General features: G+C 47.5%; 1 protein-coding gene across 1 annotated transcript in view; it reads left to right on the top strand.

Annotated features, from left to right (window-relative positions):
- LOC139259393 (ral GTPase-activating protein subunit alpha-2-like) overlaps positions 1-19,700 on the top strand; it is a gene marked incomplete at both ends in the record, with an annotated part of 117,663 nt that extends 97,963 nt beyond the window's left edge. Inside the window, 3 exons of the mRNA XM_070874859.1 lie at positions 3,323-3,502; positions 19,422-19,556; positions 19,648-19,700. Of these exons, the coding sequence (XP_070730960.1) occupies positions 3,323-3,502; positions 19,422-19,556; positions 19,648-19,700 (368 nt within the window). The remainder of the gene's footprint in view (positions 1-3,322; positions 3,503-19,421; positions 19,557-19,647) is intronic.
- Positions 19,701-21,282: the final 1,582 nt, after the last annotated feature.

Raw genomic sequence — 21,282 nt, 5'->3', positions numbered from 1 at the left:
GTTTATGGACAGAAAACAGTAGGAATAAATGGGTCATTTTCGGGTCGGCAGACTAACTAGTGGGGTACCGCAAGGCCTCAGCTATTCACAATCTATATCAATGATTTGGAGGAGGGGGCCAAATGTAATATATCCAAGTTTGCTGATGATACAAAGCTAGGTAGGAATGTAAGTTGTGAGGACGATGCAAAGAGACTTCAAGGGGATATAGATAGGCTAAGTGAGTGGGCAACAACATGGCAAATTGAATATAATGTGGAGAAATGTGAAGTTATGGACTTCGTTAGGAAAAATAGAAAAGCAGAGTGTTTTTTAAATGCTGAGAGATTGGGAAGTGTTGGTGTTCAGAGGGATCTGGGTGTCCTTGTCATGCATCACTGAAAGCTAACATGCAGGTACAGCAAGCCATTAAGAAAGCAAATGGTATGTTGACCTTTATTACAAGAGGATTTGAGAATAAGAGTAAAGACGTCTTACTGCAATTATATAGGGCCCTGGTGAGATCACACCTGAAGTATTATGTACAGTTTTGGTTTCCTTACCTAAGGAAGGATATACTTGCCATAGAGGAAATTGACAACCAATGCATCCACTATTTCTGTAGCCACCTCCCAAACTGATTCCTGGGATGGGGGAGGGGGAATTATCTATGAGGGGAAATTGAGTAGACTAGGCCTATATTCGCAAAGAAAGAAAGAGTTGGATTTATATAGCGCCTTTCGTGACCACCGGACGTCTCAAAGCGCTTTACAACCAGTGAAGTACTTTTGGAGTGTAGTCACTGTTGTAATGTAGGAAACACGGCAGCAAATTTGTGTACAGCAAGCTCCCACAAACAGCAGTCTGATAATGACCAGGTAATCTGTTTTTAGTGATGTTGATTGAGGGATTAATATTGGCCAGGACACGAGGGATAACTCCCCTGCTCCTCTTCGAAATAGTGCCATGGAAACTTTTACAGAAAGCAGATGTGACCTCGGTTTAAGGTCTTATCTAAAAGACAGCACCTCAAGAGTTTAGAAGAATGAGAGGTGATCTAATTGAAATATATAAAATTCTTACAGGGCTTGACAGAGTAGATGCAAGGAGGATATTTCCCCTGACTATGGAGTCTGGAACCAGAGATCATAGTCTCAGAATAAGGGGATGGCCATTTAGGACTGGGATGAGGAGACATTTCTTCACTCAGAGGGAGGTGAATCTTTGGAATTCTTTACCCCAGAGGGCTGTGGATGCTCAGTCGTTGAGTATATTTAAGACCGAGATCGATAGATTTTTGAATATTAAGGGAATCAAGGGATATGGGGATAGCGCAGGAAAGTAGAGTTGAGCTGCAAGATCAGCCTTGATCTTATTGAATGGCGGAGCAGGCTCGAGGTGGCCGAATGGCCTACTGTTGCTCCTAATTCTTATGTTAAGATTGGGAGAGTATGACCGTCAATGTATCTTTTTCATATAATATATACCAGGACTGGTTGATCCAAGAATGACCCAGTAGTATCATTCTGCAGTAAAATCACTAATTGATTTGAGTACCCCTCTATTTGATTCATCATTACATGTGAATTATTGCACTTATGTACACTGGACTGCAGTGCTAATTAGACAGTGGAACTGAACTTGATGTTTTGGCTTTCATTCGCAGAAAAATTAATGCAGTGCTAAATACAGATAATAGCATAAAATGTATTTAAAAATTACAGTATTAGCAGTACAGAATAAATGTGAAATAAAATAAGAAAATGCTAGCAATACATAGAAGGTATTTCCCGATGAGTCAGAAGGTTGTGGGTTCAAGTTCCACTCCAGAGACTTGAGCACAAAAATATAGGCTGACACTCCAGTACAGTACTGAGGGAGAGCTGCACTGTTGGAGGTTTGGATGAAGCATTAAACCGAGACCCTGTCTGCCATCTCAGGCGGATGTAAAAGATCCCATGGCACTATTTCGAAGAAGAGCAAGGGAGTTATCCCTAATGTCCTGGCTAATATTTATCTCTCAACCAACATAAGAAAAACAGATTAGCTATTCATTATCATATTGCTGTTTGTGGGAGCTTGCTGTGTGCAAATTAGCTGCTGTGTTTCCTATATTTCAACAATGACTACACTTCAAAAGGTATTTCATTGGCTGTAAAGCGCTTTGGGATGTTCAGTGGTCGTGAAAGCCGCTATATAAATGCAGGTTGTCTTCGTTGTTGTCTTTATTTAACATTTTAAAAAGAATAAACAGGTTACAACATTTCAGGTATGTATCCTTTATCAGAAAATAGTGTGACTTCCCTCTGTTGTTTATAAGAGCATAGGGCATACAATGTCCAACACAGGTATGTGTTCGCAGCATTCAGGTCTTTACTGTCATGTCTACGTTTGTGATCTGGACTCCGGTTTTCATGATTTTACTCTTGTTTTATTACAGATTAGGCAGTGTGGACTATAATATTTTTAAATGTTTCACCAGATCTTTTGGCTAGTTTGGGGCATTGTTTCAAATCTCCACTTTATGCTGCAAAGGTAGAACAGCGCTTGTTCCCTCAGGCATTTCAAATGATCTAGTGCTCAGAGAGAAGGAAAATAAAACTGGAAGCTGCTTTTATAACCAAGGCAGGTCAATCCAGTTCAAATTGTCTTTAATAGGCATTCCTTCTTGCTGTTAAGTTCCTTCCATCCTGTGAAATATCAAAGGAAACTGCTTCAGAATTGAACCTTACAACAAAGTGTCTGTCGATTATTCCAATCATCTGCAAACTCAGTAGCATAAATGGGAAATGGTTTCGGAAAGTAAGTTTTGATTTATAAAACCGAGTAGTCACTTTAATCAATTATCATTTTTTCCCCCCAATTCCAGGTTCCCCCCTCACATTGTCAAGTAATGCTTGTCCTGCTTTGGTACTTATAGCACTGCTTGATTCCTCTAGAGATTGAAAGGCAAATCTAATGAGTTGAATTGTTGAAAATAAAGGATATTGTAACAAAATGCAACTGTTTAACCATTACTGTTCACATGGGTGACCCCCTACTATCTGATGGCCACCCAGTATACATTAGCCCTCATACTACTTCCTGTAGTTCAGATTAGTTTGAAGGAATTCCTGCTGTCACAGAACTTTCTTTTGAGAACAAATTCTTTGAATTTCTCAATTAATAAATAAGTGGAAAGATTTCAATCAATCAATCGAGCTTCTCATAAGTTTCCAGTTTAAAATATAATTAAACGAAGGTTTACTTCCAAGTAACTACCTTGTATAAAAATATAAATATACTTCGCCAGATGTGATAGTTAGTGGAACTTGCATATCTAATTTGTGTGTCATACTTTTAGGGTTTTCTACTACCATCGTGTGAAGCGTCAGCAATAAAAAAAGTTGTGAAGGTTTATCGGAAATGGATTTTGCAAGAAAACAAACCTTCATTTATGGCAGAGCCAGAAAAGGTGGAGACCGACGAAGATGTAATTGACCATCCAGAACATCTTTCTGAAACACTGACCGATAACAAAGAGGTAAACAAATACGAATTTTAAAATGGGCATGAGAGCAATTAACCACTTTTTCTATTTTCATGTCATTTATGCTTTCTTGGCTAAGAGACAAAACAAGTATTCACAACTGGCAGTGTTGATTTCTTGGCCTGCATATATTTTTCAAAACTTCTGTCTCCTTTGGGGTTTGCATTCAGTCCAAGTATAAAATGATGGGGTAAAAGTCTTCCAGAACAGCCACAAGGTTTGCTGTTGAGTGAAACTGATCAATTCATATAGGTGCAGCAGTGGATGTGCTTCTGAGATTGATTTAAGACATTCCTGGGATCTTGTGCAGGGACCGTACTCTGCATTTTGTCATGTTGTACTTGACCTATGAGTGCTTGATGCTTTGAAAAGGAGAGCAAATAGTAATATAAGATGTCCCCATATGACTTAATTCGATTTATAAAATTATAATTTCTCAGGCAAAAATGTATTTTGTAATTGCAAATCTGATTACATAAATTGATCAGGTTAAATTATTAAAAGCATTAACAGAAGTGTCTTCCTTTGAAGGAAGGAAACTTTGTATTTACTCTATATCTATCCCAAAACACCTCAGTCTATCTATATATCGTAGTTATTTTGATTACTAATGGTCTTTTCCTGTCTCTAGGAGTGTCTTTCAAAGAATGAATAATATGGGCCATGAAATTAAATAAAATTTCAGAGTTTTGTCCTATTTGCCTTTTTTGGAGGGGTGGGTAGTAAGTAGAAACTTATAGATTATTTATTTAGGAAATGAAAAGAATGGGAATAGTCCATGGTAGGGCAGATTGGACATTGTTTGTGAAAGATTACATGGCCTTTTCTTTTTCCATGCATTATGTTCTAAGTAAGTCATTCTATGTGAAGTGTTTTGGGATGTTTGAGTAATGTAATAAGTAATAATAGAAATGCATTTTTTTTCTCAAGTTCAGCTTCATGTTAAATTATCTTGCCTGAGCCATTCTGTGTGTGTGTGTGAATATCATTAGAAAGTTTGCTTTGTTTGTGTCTGTCCTCTGTTGTCCTCTTTCTGTCTCTTTGGCATGTATGTCAGGTATGTGCATCTTGTAAGAAATAAAAACAAAGTGGATACTTGATAAAAGGAAAGAAAATAGCAATTACAGAAGAATGGCTCAATGTCTTACTGTACACCACAGACATCTGGCTCATAGATGGCATTCTAGGCAAATCTCCAGATTTGGCATTGTGGGGACTGTATAGATTTATTCATACATGATCAATCCGTGGATAACTAAGGAAATAAGGGATGGTATCTGTTATGTATTTAACCCTTTGTAACCTGCATCACACCTGACCACCAGAGGGTCCACCAATTAGAGTCCCAAGGATCCCAGCATCCCTTGGGAGCACAGTATATAAGCAGGCCACCCACGAGGTACCGGCACTCTGGAATCTTAATAAAGGAGCTAAGGTCACACTTGCTCATTATACACAGTACTCAGTCTTACCATTTATTATGAGCGTAACAATTGGCAATGAGGTAACGAACAACCGTGTGAAAATGCAAAGAACAGTTGGCATCCTGGAGAAGGGGACGATTGGGAGGCCTTCGTGGAGAGGCTCGACCAATACTTTGTGGCTAACGAGCTAGAAGGGGACGAGAATGCCACCAAACGAAGGGCAATCCTCCAAACTGTCTGTGGGGCAACAACCTATGGCCTCATGAAGAATCTCCTGACCCCGGCAAAACCAACAGAGAAATCCTACAAAGAATTGTGTACGCTGGTCCGGGAGCACCTAAATCCTAAGGAAAGCGTTTTGATGGCGAGATGTCGGTTCTACACATGTCAACGATCGGAGGGCCAGGAAGTGACAAGCTATGTCGCCAAACTAAGGCGCCTCACAGGACATTGTGAATTTGAGGGATTCCTAGAACAAATGGTTTGAGACTTTTTTGTACTGGGCATCAGACATAAGATAATCCTTCACAAACTGTTGACTGTAGAAATTCCGAATCTGAGTGAAGCCATAATGATAGCCCAGGCATTTATGTCCAGTAGCGACAACACCAAGCAGATTTCGCAGAACAAAGAAGTTTCGGCCAGTACTGTGCATAAAGTAACGTCGGTTTTGAACAGAAATGTACATGGCAAAACGTACACACCGGCTGCTGAGGTCCGACCTCAATTGACCCAGAGTCCGCCATCATCTGTTAATGCGAGGCAGTTAACATCCTGTTGGCGCTGCGGAGATGATCATCGACCCCATCAATGTCGCTTTAAGCATTATGTGTGCAATGGTTGCAGAACAATGGGACACCTCTAACGAATGTGCAGGTGAGCTGCAAACCCTGCAAACCACCATATTGCAGAGGAAGATCGATCCACAGTGGATCAGACTGAATTGGAAAGTCGTACTGAGGAGGCAGAAGTATACGGGGTACACACTTTCACGACAAAATGCCCACCAATAATGTTGAAAGTTGAACTGAATGGCATTCCAGTATCTATGGAGCTGGACACGGGGGCAAGTCAATCCATAATGAGTAAAAAGGCCTTCGACAGGCTGTGGGGAAAGAAGGCACACCGGCTCAAGCCCCGCCCCATTCACACCAAGCTAAGGATTGACACCAAGGAACTAATCCCTGTAACTGGCAGTGCTGAAGTCAAAGTCTCCTATGATGGAGCAGTACACGAACACCAGCTGTGGATTGTGCCAGGGGATGGCCCCACGTTGTTTGGCAGAAGCTGGCTGGGAAAAATCCGCTGGAACTGGGACGACATCAGAGCGCTTTCGTCCGTCGACGACACGTCATGTACCCAGGTTCTAAGCAAGTTCCCGTCGTTATTCGAGCTAGGCATTGGAAGCTTTTCGGGGGCGAAAGTGCAGATCCATTTGGTTCCCATCCACCACAAGGCTCGGGCGGTACCGTACATGATGCGTGAAAAAGGAAATCGAGCTGGACAGGCTGCAATGTGAAGGCATCATCGCGCTGGTGGAATTCAATGACTGGGCCAGTCTGATTGTCCTGGTACTCAAGGAGGACGGTACGGTTAGAATTTGCAGGGACTATAAAGTAACGATTAACCGTTTTTCGCTGCAGGACCAGTACCTGCTACTCAAGGCAGACGACCTATTTGCGACCCTGGCTGGAGGGAAGACGTTCACCAAGCTGGACCTGACCTTGGCCTATATGGCGCAGGAGCTGGAGGAGTTTTCGAAAGGCCTCACCTGCATCAACACGCACAAAGGTCTGTTTATCTACAACCGGTGCCCGTTCGGGATTCGATCGGCCACAGCGATCTTCCAACGGAATATGGAGAGCTTGCTAAAGTGGGTTCCTTGCACTGTGATCATCCAGGACGACATATTGGTTATAGGTCGGGACACCATGGAGCACTTGGAGAATCTGGAGGAGGTTCTTAGTCGGTTGGATTGTGTGGGGCTCAGGTTGAAACGCTCGAAGTGTGTTTTCCTGGCACAGGACGTCTAATTCTTACGAAGGAGAATCGCAGCAGATGGCATCAGACCCACCGACGCCAAGATGGAGGCCATCAAGAACGTGCCACGACCACCGAACGTGACGGAGCTGCGGTCGTTCCTGGGACTCCTTAACTATTTCGGCAATTTTCTACCTGGGTTAAGCACCCTGCTAGAACCCCTACATGTGTTCCTGCGCAAGGGAGACGATTGGATGTGGGGGAATTCACAAGAGGCTGCCTTTGAGAAAGCCAGAAATTTATTGTGTTCTAACAAACTGCTTGTTCTGTATAACCCATGTAAACGATTAGTGTTAGTTTGCGATGCTTTGTCATACGGGGTCGGGTGTGTGTTACAACATGCGTATGCATCCAGGAGGGCTTACAGCATGGTTGAAAAAGAGGCTCTGGCGTGCGTTTACGGGGTTTAAAAAAAAATGCACCAGTACTTATTTGGCTTCTAGTTCGAGCTTGAAACTGACCACAAGCCGCTCATATCGCTATTTTTGGAGAGCAAAGGGATTAATATCAATGCCTCTGCCCGCATCCAAAGATGGGCGCTCACGCTGTTGGCATACAGCTATGTAATCTGCCACAGACCGGGCACAGAGAATGGCGCAGATGTTCTGTCAGCTACCATTGCCCAGCACCGGGGTGGAAATGGCACAGCCAGCAGACTTACTCTAGTCATGGAGACATTTGAGAACGAGAAGTCCCCCGTTATGGTCCGCCAGATCAGGACCTGGACCTGCCAGGATCCTTTGCTGTCCTTGGTAAAAAAAAACTGTGTCCTCCATGGGAGCTGGTCCAGTGTCCCAGTGGAGATGCAGGAAGCGATTAAGCCGTTCCACAGACGCAAAGACGAGTTGTCCCTGCAGGCGGACTGTCTTTTGTGGGGCAATCGCGTGGTCTTGCCCAAGAAAGGCAGAGACACATTTATTTGCGAACTGCACAACACCCACCCAGGCATCGTAATGATGAAAGCCATAGCCAGATCTCACATGTGGTGGCCTGGCATCGACTCAGATTTAGAGTCATGCGTGCGCCAGTGCAACACTTGCTCTCAGTTGAGCAGTGCACCCAGAGAGGCACCACTAAGTTTGTGGTCATGGCTATCCAAACCTTGGTCGAGGATCCATGTAGACTATGCGGGCCCATTCCTAGGCAAAATGTTTTTAGCTGTCGTGGACGCTTACTCAAAATGGATTGAATGTGCAATAATGTCTGTAAGCACATCCACGGCCACCATTGAAAGCCTACGAGCCATGTTTGCCACGCACGGCTTGCATGATGTCCGACTCAGCGACAATAGGCCGTGCTTCACCAGTGCAGAATTCAAGGAATTCATGACCCGCAACGGGCTCAAGCATGTCACATCTGCCCCATTCAAGCCCACATCCAACAGCCAGGCAGAACGGGCAGTTCAGACCATCAAGCAAAGCTTGAAATGTGTGTCAGAAGGCTCCCTGCAGACCTGGTTGTTCCGAGTGCTGTTCAGCTACCGCACCAGACCTCACTCACTCATCGGGACTCCCCCAGCTGAGCTGCTCATGAAAAGGGCGCTAAAAACAAGGCTCTCTCTTGTTCACCATGATCTCCATGATCACATAGAGGGCAAGCGGCATCAACAAAGTGTGTACCATGACCGTGCAAATTTGTCAGGCGATATTGAGACCAATGATCCTGTGTTTGTGCTCAATTATGGACATGGTCCCAAATGGCTCGCTGGCACGGTCACAGTCAAAGAGGGGAATAGTGTGTTTCAGGTCAAACTGACCAATGGACAAACGCACAGAAAACATTTGGACCAAATCAAATTGCGGTTCAACAACAGCTATGAACAACCTGAAGAGGACACCACCAACTTTGACCTTCCAACACACACACACACACAAGTGGCAACTGACATCATAGTTGAGTTCGGTTTTGTGGTCATAATCCCCAGTAGCCCGGTAGGGCCAGCTTGCCCAACAGCCCAGTGAAGAACTGACCAACCCACCCACACCAGCATTTGTACCGAGATGATCGACAAGGGAGCGCAAAGCCCCAGATCATCTCAGCTTGTAAATAAGCATACTAGTGACTTCACGGGGGAGTGATGTTATGTATTTAACCCTTTGTAACCTGCATCACGCCTGACCACCAGAGGGCCCACATGTTGGAGTCCCAAGGGATCCCATCATCTCATGGGAGCACAATATATAAGCAGGCCACCTACGAGGTACCTGCACTCTGGAATCTTAATAAAGGAGCTAAGGTCACACTTCATTATACACAGTACTCAGTCTCTCCATTTATTATGAGTGTAACAGTATCAAATTGAAAACAAGGGCATACAATGTGGCCAAGACTAGTGGGAGGCCAGAGGATTGGGAAACTTTTAAAAGCCAGCAAAGAACAACTTAAAAAAATGATAGCGAGGGAAGATAGATAATGAAAGTAAACTAGCACGAAATATAAAAACAGTTGTAAGAGTTTCTACAGGTACATAAAAAGGAAAAGAGTGGCTAAAGTAAATGTTGGTTCCCTAGAGGATGAGACTGGGGAATTAATAATGGAGAACAGGGAAATTTCAGAGACGTCAAACAAATATTTTATATCGGTCTTCACGGTCGAAGACACTAAAAACATCCCAATAGTGGATAATCAAGGGGCTATAGGGCGGATGGAACTTAATACAATCACTATCACTAATGAAGTAGTACTCAGTAAAATAATGCGCCTAAAGGTCCTTGGACCTGATGGCTTACATCCTAGGGTCTTAAAAGAGGTGAGTGCAGAGATAGTGGATAGTAATCTACCAAAATCCCCTGGATTCTGGGGCAGTCCCAGCGGATTGGAAAACCGCAAATGTAACGCCCTAATTTAAAAAAGGAGGCAGACAAAAAGCTGGAAACAATAGACCAGTTAACCTAATATCTGTCGTTGGGAAAACGACATTATTAAGGAAGCAGTAGCAGGACATTTGGAAAAGCATAATTCAGTCAAGCAGAGTCAGCATGGTTTTATGAAAGGGAAATCATGTTTGACAAATTTGCTGGAGTTCTTTGGGGATGGGAGGGTGGATAAGGGGGAACCAGTGGATGTCGTGTATTTGGATTTTCCAGAAAGCATTCGATAAGGTACCACACAAAAGGTTACTGCACAAGGTAAAAGTTCATGAGGTTGGGGGTAATATATTAGCATGGATTGAGGATTGGCTAACTAACAGAGAACAGAGAGTCGGGATAAATGGGTTATTTTCCGGTTGGCAAACAGTGACTAGTGGGGTGCCGCAGGGATTGGTGCTGGGTCCTCAACTATTTACAATCTATATTAATGACTTGGATGAAGAGACCGAGTGTAATGTAGTCAGGTTTACTGCTGATACAAAAGTGGGTGGGAAAGCAAATTGTGAGGACACAAAAATTCTGCAAAGGGATATAGACAGGCTAAGTGAGTCGGCAAAAATCTGGCAGATGGAGTATAATGTGGGAAAATCTGAGGTTATCCACTTTGGCAGAAAAAATAGAAAAGCAAATTATAATTTAAATGGAGAAAAATTGCAAATTGCTGCAGTACAGAGGGACCTGGGGTCCTTGAGCATGAAACACAAAAAGTTAATATGCAGGTACAGCAAGTAATCAGGAAGGCAAATGGAATGTTGGCCTTTATTGCAAGGGAGATAGAGTATAAAGGCAGGGAAGTCCTGCTACAACTGTACAGGGTATTGGTAAGGCCACACCTGGAGTATTGTGTACAGTTTTGGTCTCCGTATTTAAGGAAGGATCATCATCATAGGCAGTCCCTCGGAAGCGAGGAAGACTTGCTTCCATTCCTAAAGTGAGTTCTTTGGTGGCTGAACAATCCAACACAAGAGCCACAGACCCACAGGTGGGACAGATATTTGTCGGGGTAAGGGGGAGTGGTGGCGGTACTGATTTACCACAGGCTCCTTCTGCTGCCTGCGCCTGACCTCTTCACGCTCGCAGCGTTGAGATTCGAAGAGCTCAGTGCCCTCCAGGATGCACTTTCTCCACCTAGGGCGGTCTTCGGCTAGGGTCTCAAGTGTCAGTGGTGATGTCGCACTTCACCAGGGAGGCTTTGTGGGTGTCCTTGTAACGTTTCCGCTGCCCACCTTTGGCTCGTTTGCCATGAAGGAGATCTGCATAGAGCAATTGCTTAGGAAGTCTCGTGTCTGGCATGCGAACTAAGTGGCCTGCCCAGCAAAGCTGATCAAGTGTGGTTAGTACATCAATGCTGGGGATGTTAGCCTGGGCGAGGACACTGATGTTGGTGCGTCTGTCCTCCCAGGGGATTTGTAGGATCTTGCGGAGACATCGTTGATGATATATCGTTGCAGAATTGGAGCTGAGGGTGGATTCACTCTGGAGCATCCACGATGCTGAGAATGACGTGAGTATCACGTGTAGTGAGTTGGTCTTACCGCAGGAGAAGGGTCCACAGCCAGATAGGGAATGGAAGACCAGCAGGAAGAGTAGTGCAAGGAAGGTACTGCAGGGGTCCCCTGTGGTCATCCCTCTGCAAAACAGATACACCGCTTTGGGTACTGTTGGGGGGGATGACTCATCAGGGGAGGGCAGCAGCAGACAAATTCATGGCACCGTGGCTGGCTCTGCTGCACAGGAGGGCAGGAAAAAGAGTGGGAGCGCGAAAGTGATAGGGGATTCAATGGTGAGGGGTATAGATAGGCGTTTCTGCGGCCGCAACCGAGACTCCAGGATGGTATGTTGCCTCCCTGGTGCAAGGGTCAAGGATGTCTCGGAGCGGGTGCAGGACATTCTGAAATGGGAGGGAGAACAGCCAGTTGTCGTGGTGCACATTGGTACCAACGACATAGGTAAAAAAAGGGATGAGGTCCTACGAAACGAATTTAAGGAGCTAGGAGCTAAATTAAAAAGTAGGACCTCAAAAGTAGTAATCTCGGGATTGCTACCAGTGCCACGTGCTAGTCAGAGTAGGAATCGAAGGATAGCGCAGATGAATACGTGGCTTGAGTAGTGGTGCAGCAGGGAGGGATTCAAATTCCTGGGGCATTGGAACCGGTTCTGGGGGAGGTGGGACCAGTATAAACCGGACGGTCTGCACCTGGGCAGGACCGGAACCAATGTCCTCGGGGGAGTGTTTGCTAGTGCTCTTGGGGAGGGGTTAAACTAATATGGCAGGGGGATGGGAACCAATGCAGGGAGACAGAGGGAGACAAAAAGGAGGCAAAAGCAAAAGACAGAAAGGAGATGAGGAAAAGTGGAGGGCAGAGAAACCCAAGGCAAAGAACAAAAAGGGCCACTGTACAGCAAAATTCTAAAAGGACAAAGGGTGTTTAAAAAAAAACAAGCCTGAAGGCTTTGTGTCTTAATGCAAGGAGTATCCGCAATAAGGTGGATGAATTAACTGTGCAAATAGATGTTAACAAATATGATGTGATTGGGATTACGGCGACGTGGCTCCAGGATGATCAGGGCTGGGAACTCAACATCCAGGAGTATTCAACATTCAGGAAGGATAGAATAAAAGGAAAAGGAGGTGGGGTAGCATTGCTGGTTAAAGAGGAGATTAATGCAATAGTTAGGAAAGACATTAGCTTGGATGATGTGGAATCTATATGGGTAGAGCTGCAGAACACCAAAGAGCAAAAAACGTTAGTGGGAGTTGTGTACAGACCTCCAAACAGTAGTAGTGATGTTGGGGAGGGCATCAAACAGGAAATTAGGGGTGCATGCAATAAAGGTGCAGCAGTTATAATGGGTGACTTTAATATGCACATAGATTGGGCTAGCCAAACTGGAAGCAATACGGTGGAGGAGGATTTCCTGGAGTGCATAAGGGATGGTTTTCGGATCAATATGTCGAGGAACCAACTAGGGGGGAGGCCATCTTAGACTGGGTGTTGTGTAATGAGAGAGGATTAATTAGCAATCTCATTGTGCGAGGCCCCTTGGGGAAGAGTGACCATAATATGGTGGAATTCTGCATTAGGATGGAGAATGAAACAGTTAATTCAGAGACCATGGTCCAGAACTTAAAGAAGGGTAACTTTGAAGGTATGAGGCGTGAATTGGCTAGGATAGATTGGCGAATGATACTTAAGGGGTTGACTGTGGATGGGCAATGGAAGACATTTAGAGACCGCATGGATGAATTGCAACAATTGTACATTCCTGTCTGGCGTAAAAATAAAAAAGGGAAGGTGGCTCAACCGTGGCAATCCAGGGAAATCAGGGATAGTATTAAAGCCAAGGAAGTGGCATACAAATTGGCCAGAAATAGCAGCGAACCTGGGGACTGGGAGAAATTTAGAACTCAGCAGAGGAGGACAAAGGATTTGATTAGGGCAGGGAAAATGGAGTACGAGAAGAAGCTTTCAGGAAACATTAAGACGGATTGCAAAAGTTTCTATAGGTATGTAAAGAGAAAAAGGGTAGTAAAGACAAACGTAGGTCCCCTGCAGTCAGAATCAGGGGAAGTCATAACGGGGAACAAAGAAATGGCAGACCAATTGAACAAGTACTTTGGTTCGGTATTCACTAAGGAGGACACAAACAACCTTCCGGATATAAAAGGGGTCAGAGGGACTAGTAAGAAGGAGGAACTGAGGGAAATCTTTATTAGTCGGGAAATTGTGTTGGGGAAATTGATGGGATTGAAGGCCGATAAATCCCCAGTGCCTGATGGGCTGCATCCCAGAGTACTTAAGGAGGTGGCCTTGGAAATAGCAGATGCATTGACAATCATTTTCCAACATTCCATTGACTCTGGATCAGTTCCTATCGAGTGGAGGGTAGCCAATGTAACCCCACTTTTTAAAAAAGGAGGGAGAGAGAAAACAGGGAATTATAGACCGGTCAGCCTGACCTCAGTAGTGGGTAAAATGATGGAAGCAATTATTAAGGATGTCATAGCAGCGCATTTGGAAAATGGTGACATAATAGGTCCAAGTCAGCATGGATGTGTGAAAGGGAGATCATGCTTGACAAATCTTCTGGAATTTTTTGAGGATGTTTCCAGTAAAGTGGACAAAGGAGAACCAGTTGATGTGGTGTATTTGGACTTTCAGAAGGCTTTCGACAAGGTCCCACACAAGAGATTAATGTGCAAAGTTAAAGCACATGGGATTGGGGGTAGTGTACTGACGTGGATTGAGAACTGGTTGTCAGACAGGAAGCAAAGAGTAGGAGTAAATGGGTACTTTTCAGAATGGCAGGCAGTGACTAGTGGGGTACCGCAAGGTTCTGTGCTGGGGCCCGAGCTGTTTACATTGTACATTAATGATTTAGACGAGGGGATTAAATGTAGTATCTCCAAATTTGCGGATGACACTAAGTTGGGTGGCAGTGTGAGCTGCGAGGAGGATACTATGAGGCTGCAGAGTGACTTGGATAGGTTAAGTGAGTGGGCAAATGAATGGCAGATGAAGCATAATGTGGATAAATGTGAGGTTATCCACTTTGGTGGTTAAAAACAGAGAGACAGACTATTATCTGAATGGTGACAGATTAGGAAAAGGGAAGGTGCAACGAGACCTGGGTGTCATGGTACATCAGTCATTGAAGGTTGGCATGCAGGTACAGCAGGCGGTTAAGAAAGCAAATGGAATGTTGGCCTTCATAGCGAGGGGATTTGAGTACAGGGGCAGGGAGGTGTTGCTACAGTTGTACAGGGCCTTGGTGAGGCCACACCTGGAGTATTGTGTACAGTTTTGGTCTCCTAACTTGAGGAAGGACATTCTTGCTATTGAGGGAGTGCAGCGAAGATTCACCAGACTGATTCCCGGGATGGTGGGACTGACCTATCAAGAAAGACTGGATCAACTGGGCTTGTATTCACTGGAGTTCAGAAGAATGAGAGGGGACCTCATAGAAACGTTTAAAATTCTGACGGGTTTAGGCAGGTTAGATGCAGGAAGAATGTTCCCAATGTTGGGGAAGTCCAGAACCAGGGGTCACAGTCGAAGGATAAGGGGTAAGCCATTTAGGACCGAGATGAGGAGAAACTTCTTCACCCAGAGAGTGGTGAACCTGTGGAATTCTCTACCACAGAAAGTAGTTGAGGCCAATTCACTAAATATATTCAAAAGGGAGTTAGATGAAGTCCTTACTACTCGGGGGATCAAGGGGTATGGCGAGAAAGCAGGAAGGGGGTACTGAAGTTTCATGTTCAGCCATGAACTTATTGAATGGCGGTGCAGGCTAGAAGGGCTGAATGGCCTGCTCCTGCACCTATTTTCTATGTTTCTATGTTTCTATCTCCAGCGAATTGATGTGTGTTCTGTAAGTCGTCCATGCATCTGATCCATACAGGAGGACGGGTATTACTACAGCCCTGTAGACCATGAACTTGGTGGTAGGTTTGAGGAAATGGTCTTCGAACACTCTTTTCCTCAGGTGGCCGAAGGCTGCACTGGCGCACTGGAGGCAATGTTGAATATCCACATCAATATCTGCCTTTGTTGAGGCTCCCGAGGTATGGGAAGTGGTCCACGTTGTCAAGGGCCACGCCGTGAATCTTGATGACTGGGGGACAGTGCTGTGCGGCGAGGACAGGCTGGTGGTGGACCTTTGTCTTACGGATGTTAAGCGTAAGGCCCATGCTTTCATATGCCTCGGTGAATACATCGACTATATCCTGGAGTTCAGCCTCAGAATGTACGCAGACGCAGGCGTAGACGTACTGCAGTTCAACGACAGAGGTTTGGCTGATCTTGGACCTGGCCTGGAGGCGGCGTAGGTTAAACAGCTCCCCACTGGTTCTGTAGTTTAGTTCCACTCCAGCGGGGAGCTTGTTGACAGTGAGGTGGAGCATGGCAGTGAGGAAGATTGAGAAGAGGGTTAGAGCGATGACGCAGCCCCGTTTGACCCCGGTTCGAACGTGGAATGGGTCTGTCACAGATCCGCTGGTAAGGATCACGGCCTGCATGTCGTCGTGGAGCAGGCAAAGGATATTGACAAACTTTTGGGGGCACCCAAAACGGAGGAGGACGTTCCATAAGTCCTCACGGTCGACAGTGTCAAAGGCCTTTGTAAGATCGAAAAAGGGGCTGGTGCTGCTCCCTACAATTTTCCTGCACTTGTCGTGCTGCAAAGATTGTGTCCGTTGTTCCCCATAGGGGACGAAATCCGCACTGTGACTCCGGGAGGAGCTCCTCGGCCACAGGGAGAAGACAGTTGAGAACTCTAGCGACAACCTTCCCAGTGGTTGATAGCAGGGAGATTCCCCTGTAGTTGCCGCAGTCGGATTTGTTCCCCTTTTTAAAAATGGACACGATCACTGCATCTCTGAGATCTCCCGGCATGCTCTCCTCCCTCCAAATGAGAGAGATGAGGTCATGTATCCGCGCCAACAGCGCTTCTCCGCCATATTTTAGCACCTCAACAGGAATTCTATCCGCACCCGTAGCCTTGATATTCTTGAGCTGTTTTATGGTTTTGCCTACCTCGTGCAGCGTTGGAGTTTCACTGAGGTGGTGGCGGGTTGCATGCTGCGGGATGGAGTTGAGAACACTCAAGTCAAAGGCAGAGTCTCGATTGAGGAGATCTTCAAAGTGCTCCTTCCAGCGGGCCCTGACAGCCTCGGTGTCCTTGATGAGTGTTTCCCCGTTCTTGGCCAGCAGTGGGGTGGGGCTTTGGGAGTAGTGAAGAATCCTCGTATGTCGTGGCTGTCGGCTAGTTGTTGTATCACCTGCGCTTTCTCCATCCACCACCTGTTCTTTAGGTCCCGGGTTTTTTGTTGGACCTCAGCCTTGAGCTGTCTGTAACATTGCTTTGTAGCTCCCAAGTTTGGTTGTGGCTTGAGACTCAAAAATGCTCTGCACTTACGATCTAATAGTTCTTGGATCTCTTGATCATTTTCATCAAACTAGTCCTGGTGTTTTCTGGTTGAGTAACCAAGTGTCTTTTCACAGGCACTGGTTATGGAGGCCTGGAGGGCAGAACAAGCGCTGTGGTCATTGAGCATTTCAGGGTCATCAGGGCACGCCAGATTGGCTGTGAGGCGCTGGCTGTATCGGGGTCTCTTAGCTGGGTCTTTAAGTGCCCCGGCATAAATTTTTTTGTGGCACTGTTTCTGCTGCCCCTCTGCTTTGGGGCAATGCTAATATCGATGATGGATCGGATTAGGCGATGGTCCGTCCAGCAGTTGTCAGCTCCTGACATGGCACGGGTGATGCGCAGATCCTTGCGATCCTTGGCTCGGACGATGACATAGTCCAGCAGGTGCTAGTGTTTGGAGCGAAGGTGTTGCCACGATGCCTTGTATTTGTCCCTCTGGCGGGACAGAGTGTTGGTGATGAGAAGATCGCGTTCCAGACATTTTGTCGGGAGTAGGGTGCCGTTGGAGTTGGATTTCCCTACCCCCTCTCTGCCAATCATGCCTCCCCAGAGGGCTGTGTCTTTGCCGACCCTGGCATTAAAGTCTCCGAGGAGGATCAATTTGTTGTCCTTGGGGATGCAAGACAGGGATGTCTCAAGGTTGAAATAAAAACCCTCTTTAGCCTCATCCGTTGCATCGAGTGTTGGGGCGTACGCATTGATGACTGTGGCGCAATGGTTCTCAGATAGGGTAAGGTGAAGGGTCATCAGGCATTCGTTAATCTCGCAGGGGGAGTCTTTGAGACTGCCGACCAGTTCATTTTTGACGGTGAAGCCGACTCCATGAAGGCGGCGTTCTTCCCCTGGTTTTCCTTTCCAGAAAAAGGTATAACCTCCACCATGTTCCTTGAGCTGGCCTTTCCCTACCCGTCAGGTGTCGCTTAGGGCGGCGTTGTCGATGTCAAATCATAAGTTTCCGGGCAACTATGGCGGTGCGGCGTTCCGGCTTGTTGCTGTTGTTGTCCATTAGGGTTTTGACGTTCCAGGTCCCGAACTTCATATTAAATGAGTGGAAGATGCCTGTTCGTGAGTTCTTTTAACGTGAGGTTGTCGTTGCAACCACATGGGCTTAGCTGAGCAAAGTCTTGGTCCAGTGGCAAGGGGGTCCAAGATGACTGGAATCCAAGATGACTGGAGACCAGACACTGCTGTATGAGCCTAGTTGCCTACGGCAAGATATTGGCCGAAAGCTTGGCGCTGGGTAGCGCCCTTGATGGTAGGTGGTCTGCTGCCTGGTTGGGGGCAGGCATTGAGAGGGTCAGCGGTCCCCTGGAGTTCAATGTGGAAGCTCAGGGTGGTCACAGCCACGGTACTCACCACGTGCTGGGGGAGAAGAGGCCAGGTCATCAGCGGGGAAGGAGAGGTCCAGTCGTCACTGAAGGGGAAGAAAGGCCGATTGCCGTTGAGGTGAGGTCCAGCCATCGTTGAAGGAGGAGGAGAGGCCCAATCGTCGCCGCTGGAGGGGAGTGGGCCCGATCGTCGTTGGAGGCTCACCTGGTTCACCGTGCATCGTTGAGGATCGGGGATCGGATGAGGCAGCTGAGTCAACGTCGAAGGAGATCGCCAGAGAAGGTCGCTGAAGGAGGGAAGAGGTCCAACTTGCTGCTGCAGCAGGAGGCTCGGTCGTCGCTGGTGGTCCGGTTGTCGTCGAAGAGTGATGTAGAGTTTCGGAGGGAAGATTTGCGCCCGAGGTCGGCCGGAGTTTATGGATTATAGGAATAAGGGTTGAAAGTTAAAATTTAAGAAAATGTACCCCCAATTAGGGTCTATTAAAGTTAGGGAAAGTTTAGACATTGGGAGGGGAGGAGGTTGAGTGTGAAAAGTTGTCGGATGACTTCTAAGGTTAAATTTGTTTTGTCAGGGGAGCTCCTCAGGGAGTTGCCACCCCGGCAGCAGGAAGGATATACTTGCATTGGAGGCTGTTCAGAGAAGGTTCTCTAGGTTGATTCTGGAGATGAGGGCGTTGACTTATGAAGATAGATTGAGTAGGTTGGGCCTATACTCATAGGAATTCAGAAGAATGAGAGGTGATCTCATTGAAACATATAAGATAATGGGGGGGCTCGACAAGGTGAATGCAGAAAAGATATTTCCACCCATGGGGGAAACTAAAACTAGGGGACATAGTCTCATAATAAGGGGCCACCCATTTAAAACTGAGATGAGGAGGAATTTCTTTTGAGGGTTGTAAATCTATGGAATTCTCTGCCCCAGAGAACTGTGGAGGCTGGGTCATTGAATATATTTAAGGTGGAGATAGACAGATTTTTGAGCGATAAGGGAGTAAAGGGTTATGGGGAGCGGGCAGGGAAGTGGAACTGAGTCTCTGATCAGATCAGCCATGATCTTATTGAATGGCAGAGCAGATCGATGGGCCAAATGGCCTAATCCTGCTCCTATTTCTTATGTTATGTTCATCTACACAAGTTTGCTGTTTGTTGCATGGTACAGTGACAGCTGATTAGTTTCTGGAATGATAGAATTTTTGGCTATCTGTCAATGCTGGTAGACTGGTTAGAATAATGGAAAGGAGGTTTGTTCTATTTCCAGGGTTGTTCATCTTGGCATTAATGTTACGTAAAATCTAATTTTGTTTTGCTTTTAAAGATCATTCAACAGTCGAGGCATAAACGCACATCGAGCTGGGGAAGAACATATTCATTTACAAATGCTATCAACCGGGGCTGTGTTTTTGAAGAGGAAAATGCAAATGTTCAGGCTGGTACTCAATCAACATTGCAAGTGAGTGCTGATTTAGTTTTCTTGTGAGCAGATCTAATATTTGTTGAAGGGTGACACTTCTGTAAAAAGTTGTTTTTGCTTCTCCATATAGGAGCTCTGCTTCTGGGTCCCTGCTAATGCTTTTTTTAAACTGGTTGCTGGAAAGTGAGGTCCGGAAATTATTCTTCCTCAAATTTTACTTCTTAACAGAGAAATATAGGGCCCAAGTTTCGGGCCGCACCTAGAACGGCGCAGCCCCGACCTGGACGCCCGTTTTTCGTGCCCAAAAGTGCGCCTAAAAAATACTTACAGATTCTCTGGCTCCCTGCAGGTCCTCTGGAGCTGGGCGTGGCGCAGCACAAGCTGTGGGGGGCGGAGCCAGGTCCCTGCGCTGAAAACAGTGCCGGGACCTCTGCACAGGCGCGCATGTGCAGTAGCTCCAGGTGCCCAAAACTCTGTGGGATGGGCCCAACCACGCCGCCCCTAGCCCTGGCCGAATGGGCTCACTGGGGCGGCGTGGATCAGGTTGCACCACCCACGCCCAGCTCCTGGTTCCTCCCTTCAGCTGGCTCTCTCAACTCCCCCCGCCCCCCAGCCGGACCCGACACGACTGCCCCCCGGCCACCTACCTTTAACTCCGGTGCTGTGGGCGGGCCCCGCCCGAAGTCTTGGGCCCGTTCAGCCTCCCTCCCTTCTCTTTCCCCCCGCCCCTTCCTCCCCCCGCCCCTTCCTCCCCCCCGCCCCTTCCTCCCCCCCGCCCCTTCCTCCCCCCCGCCCTTCTCCCCCCACACCCCAGCCCTTCCTTCTCCCCCCTCCCTCCCCCCTCCCTCCCCTCCCTCCCTCCCTCCTCCCTCCTCCCTCCCTCCTCCCTCCTCCCTCCCTCCTCCCTCCTCCCTCTCCTCCCTCCCTTCTCCCCACCTCCCTCCCTTCTCCCCCACCTCCCTCCCTTCTCCCCCACCTCCCTCCCTTCTCCCCCACCTCCCTCTCCCTTCTCCCCCACCTCCCTCCCTTCTCCCCCACCTCCCTCCCTTCTCCCCCACCTCCCTCCCTTCTCCCCCACCTCCCTCCCTTCTCCCCCACCTCCCTCCCTTCTCCCCCACCTCCCTCCCTTCTCCCCCACCTCCCTCCCTTCTCCCCCACCTCCCTCCCTTCTCCCCCACCTCCCTCCCTTCTCCCCCACCTCCCTCCCTTCTCCCCACCTCCCTCCCTTCTCCCCCACCTCCCTCCCTTCTCCCCCACCTCCCTCCCTTCTCCCCCACCTCCCTCCCTTCTCCCCCACCTCCCTCCTTCTCCCCACCTCCCTCCCTTCTCCCCACCTCCCTCCCTTCTCCCCACCTCCCTCCCTTCTCCCCACCTCCTCCCTTCTCCCCACCTCCCTCCCTTCTCCCCACCTCCCTCCCTTCTCCCCACCTCCCTCCCTTCTCCCCACCTCCCTCCCTTCTCCCCACCTCCCTCCCTTCTCCCCACCTCCCTCCCTTCTCCCCAACTCCCTCCCTTCTCCCCACCTCCCTCCCTTCTCCCCACCTCCCTCCCTTCTCCCCCCCCTCCCTCCCTCTCCTCCCTTCTCCCCCCCTCCCTCCCTTCTCTCCCTCCCTCCCTTCTCCCCCTCCCTCCCTCCCTTCTCCCCCTCCCTCCCTCCCTTCTCCCCCTCCCTCCCTCCCTTCTCCCCCTCCCTCCCTCCCTTCTTCCCCCCCCTCCCTTCTCCCCCCCCCTCCCTTCTCCCCCCCCTCCCTTCTCCCCCCCCTCC

The sequence above is a fragment of the Pristiophorus japonicus genome, unplaced genomic scaffold, assembly GCF_044704955.1.
Source record: "Pristiophorus japonicus isolate sPriJap1 unplaced genomic scaffold, sPriJap1.hap1 HAP1_SCAFFOLD_994, whole genome shotgun sequence".
Classification (NCBI taxonomy): Eukaryota; Metazoa; Chordata; class Chondrichthyes; family Pristiophoridae; genus Pristiophorus; species Pristiophorus japonicus.
The sequence above is the reverse complement of the archived record's forward strand: the minus strand, read 5'-3'. Positions and strand labels throughout refer to the sequence as shown.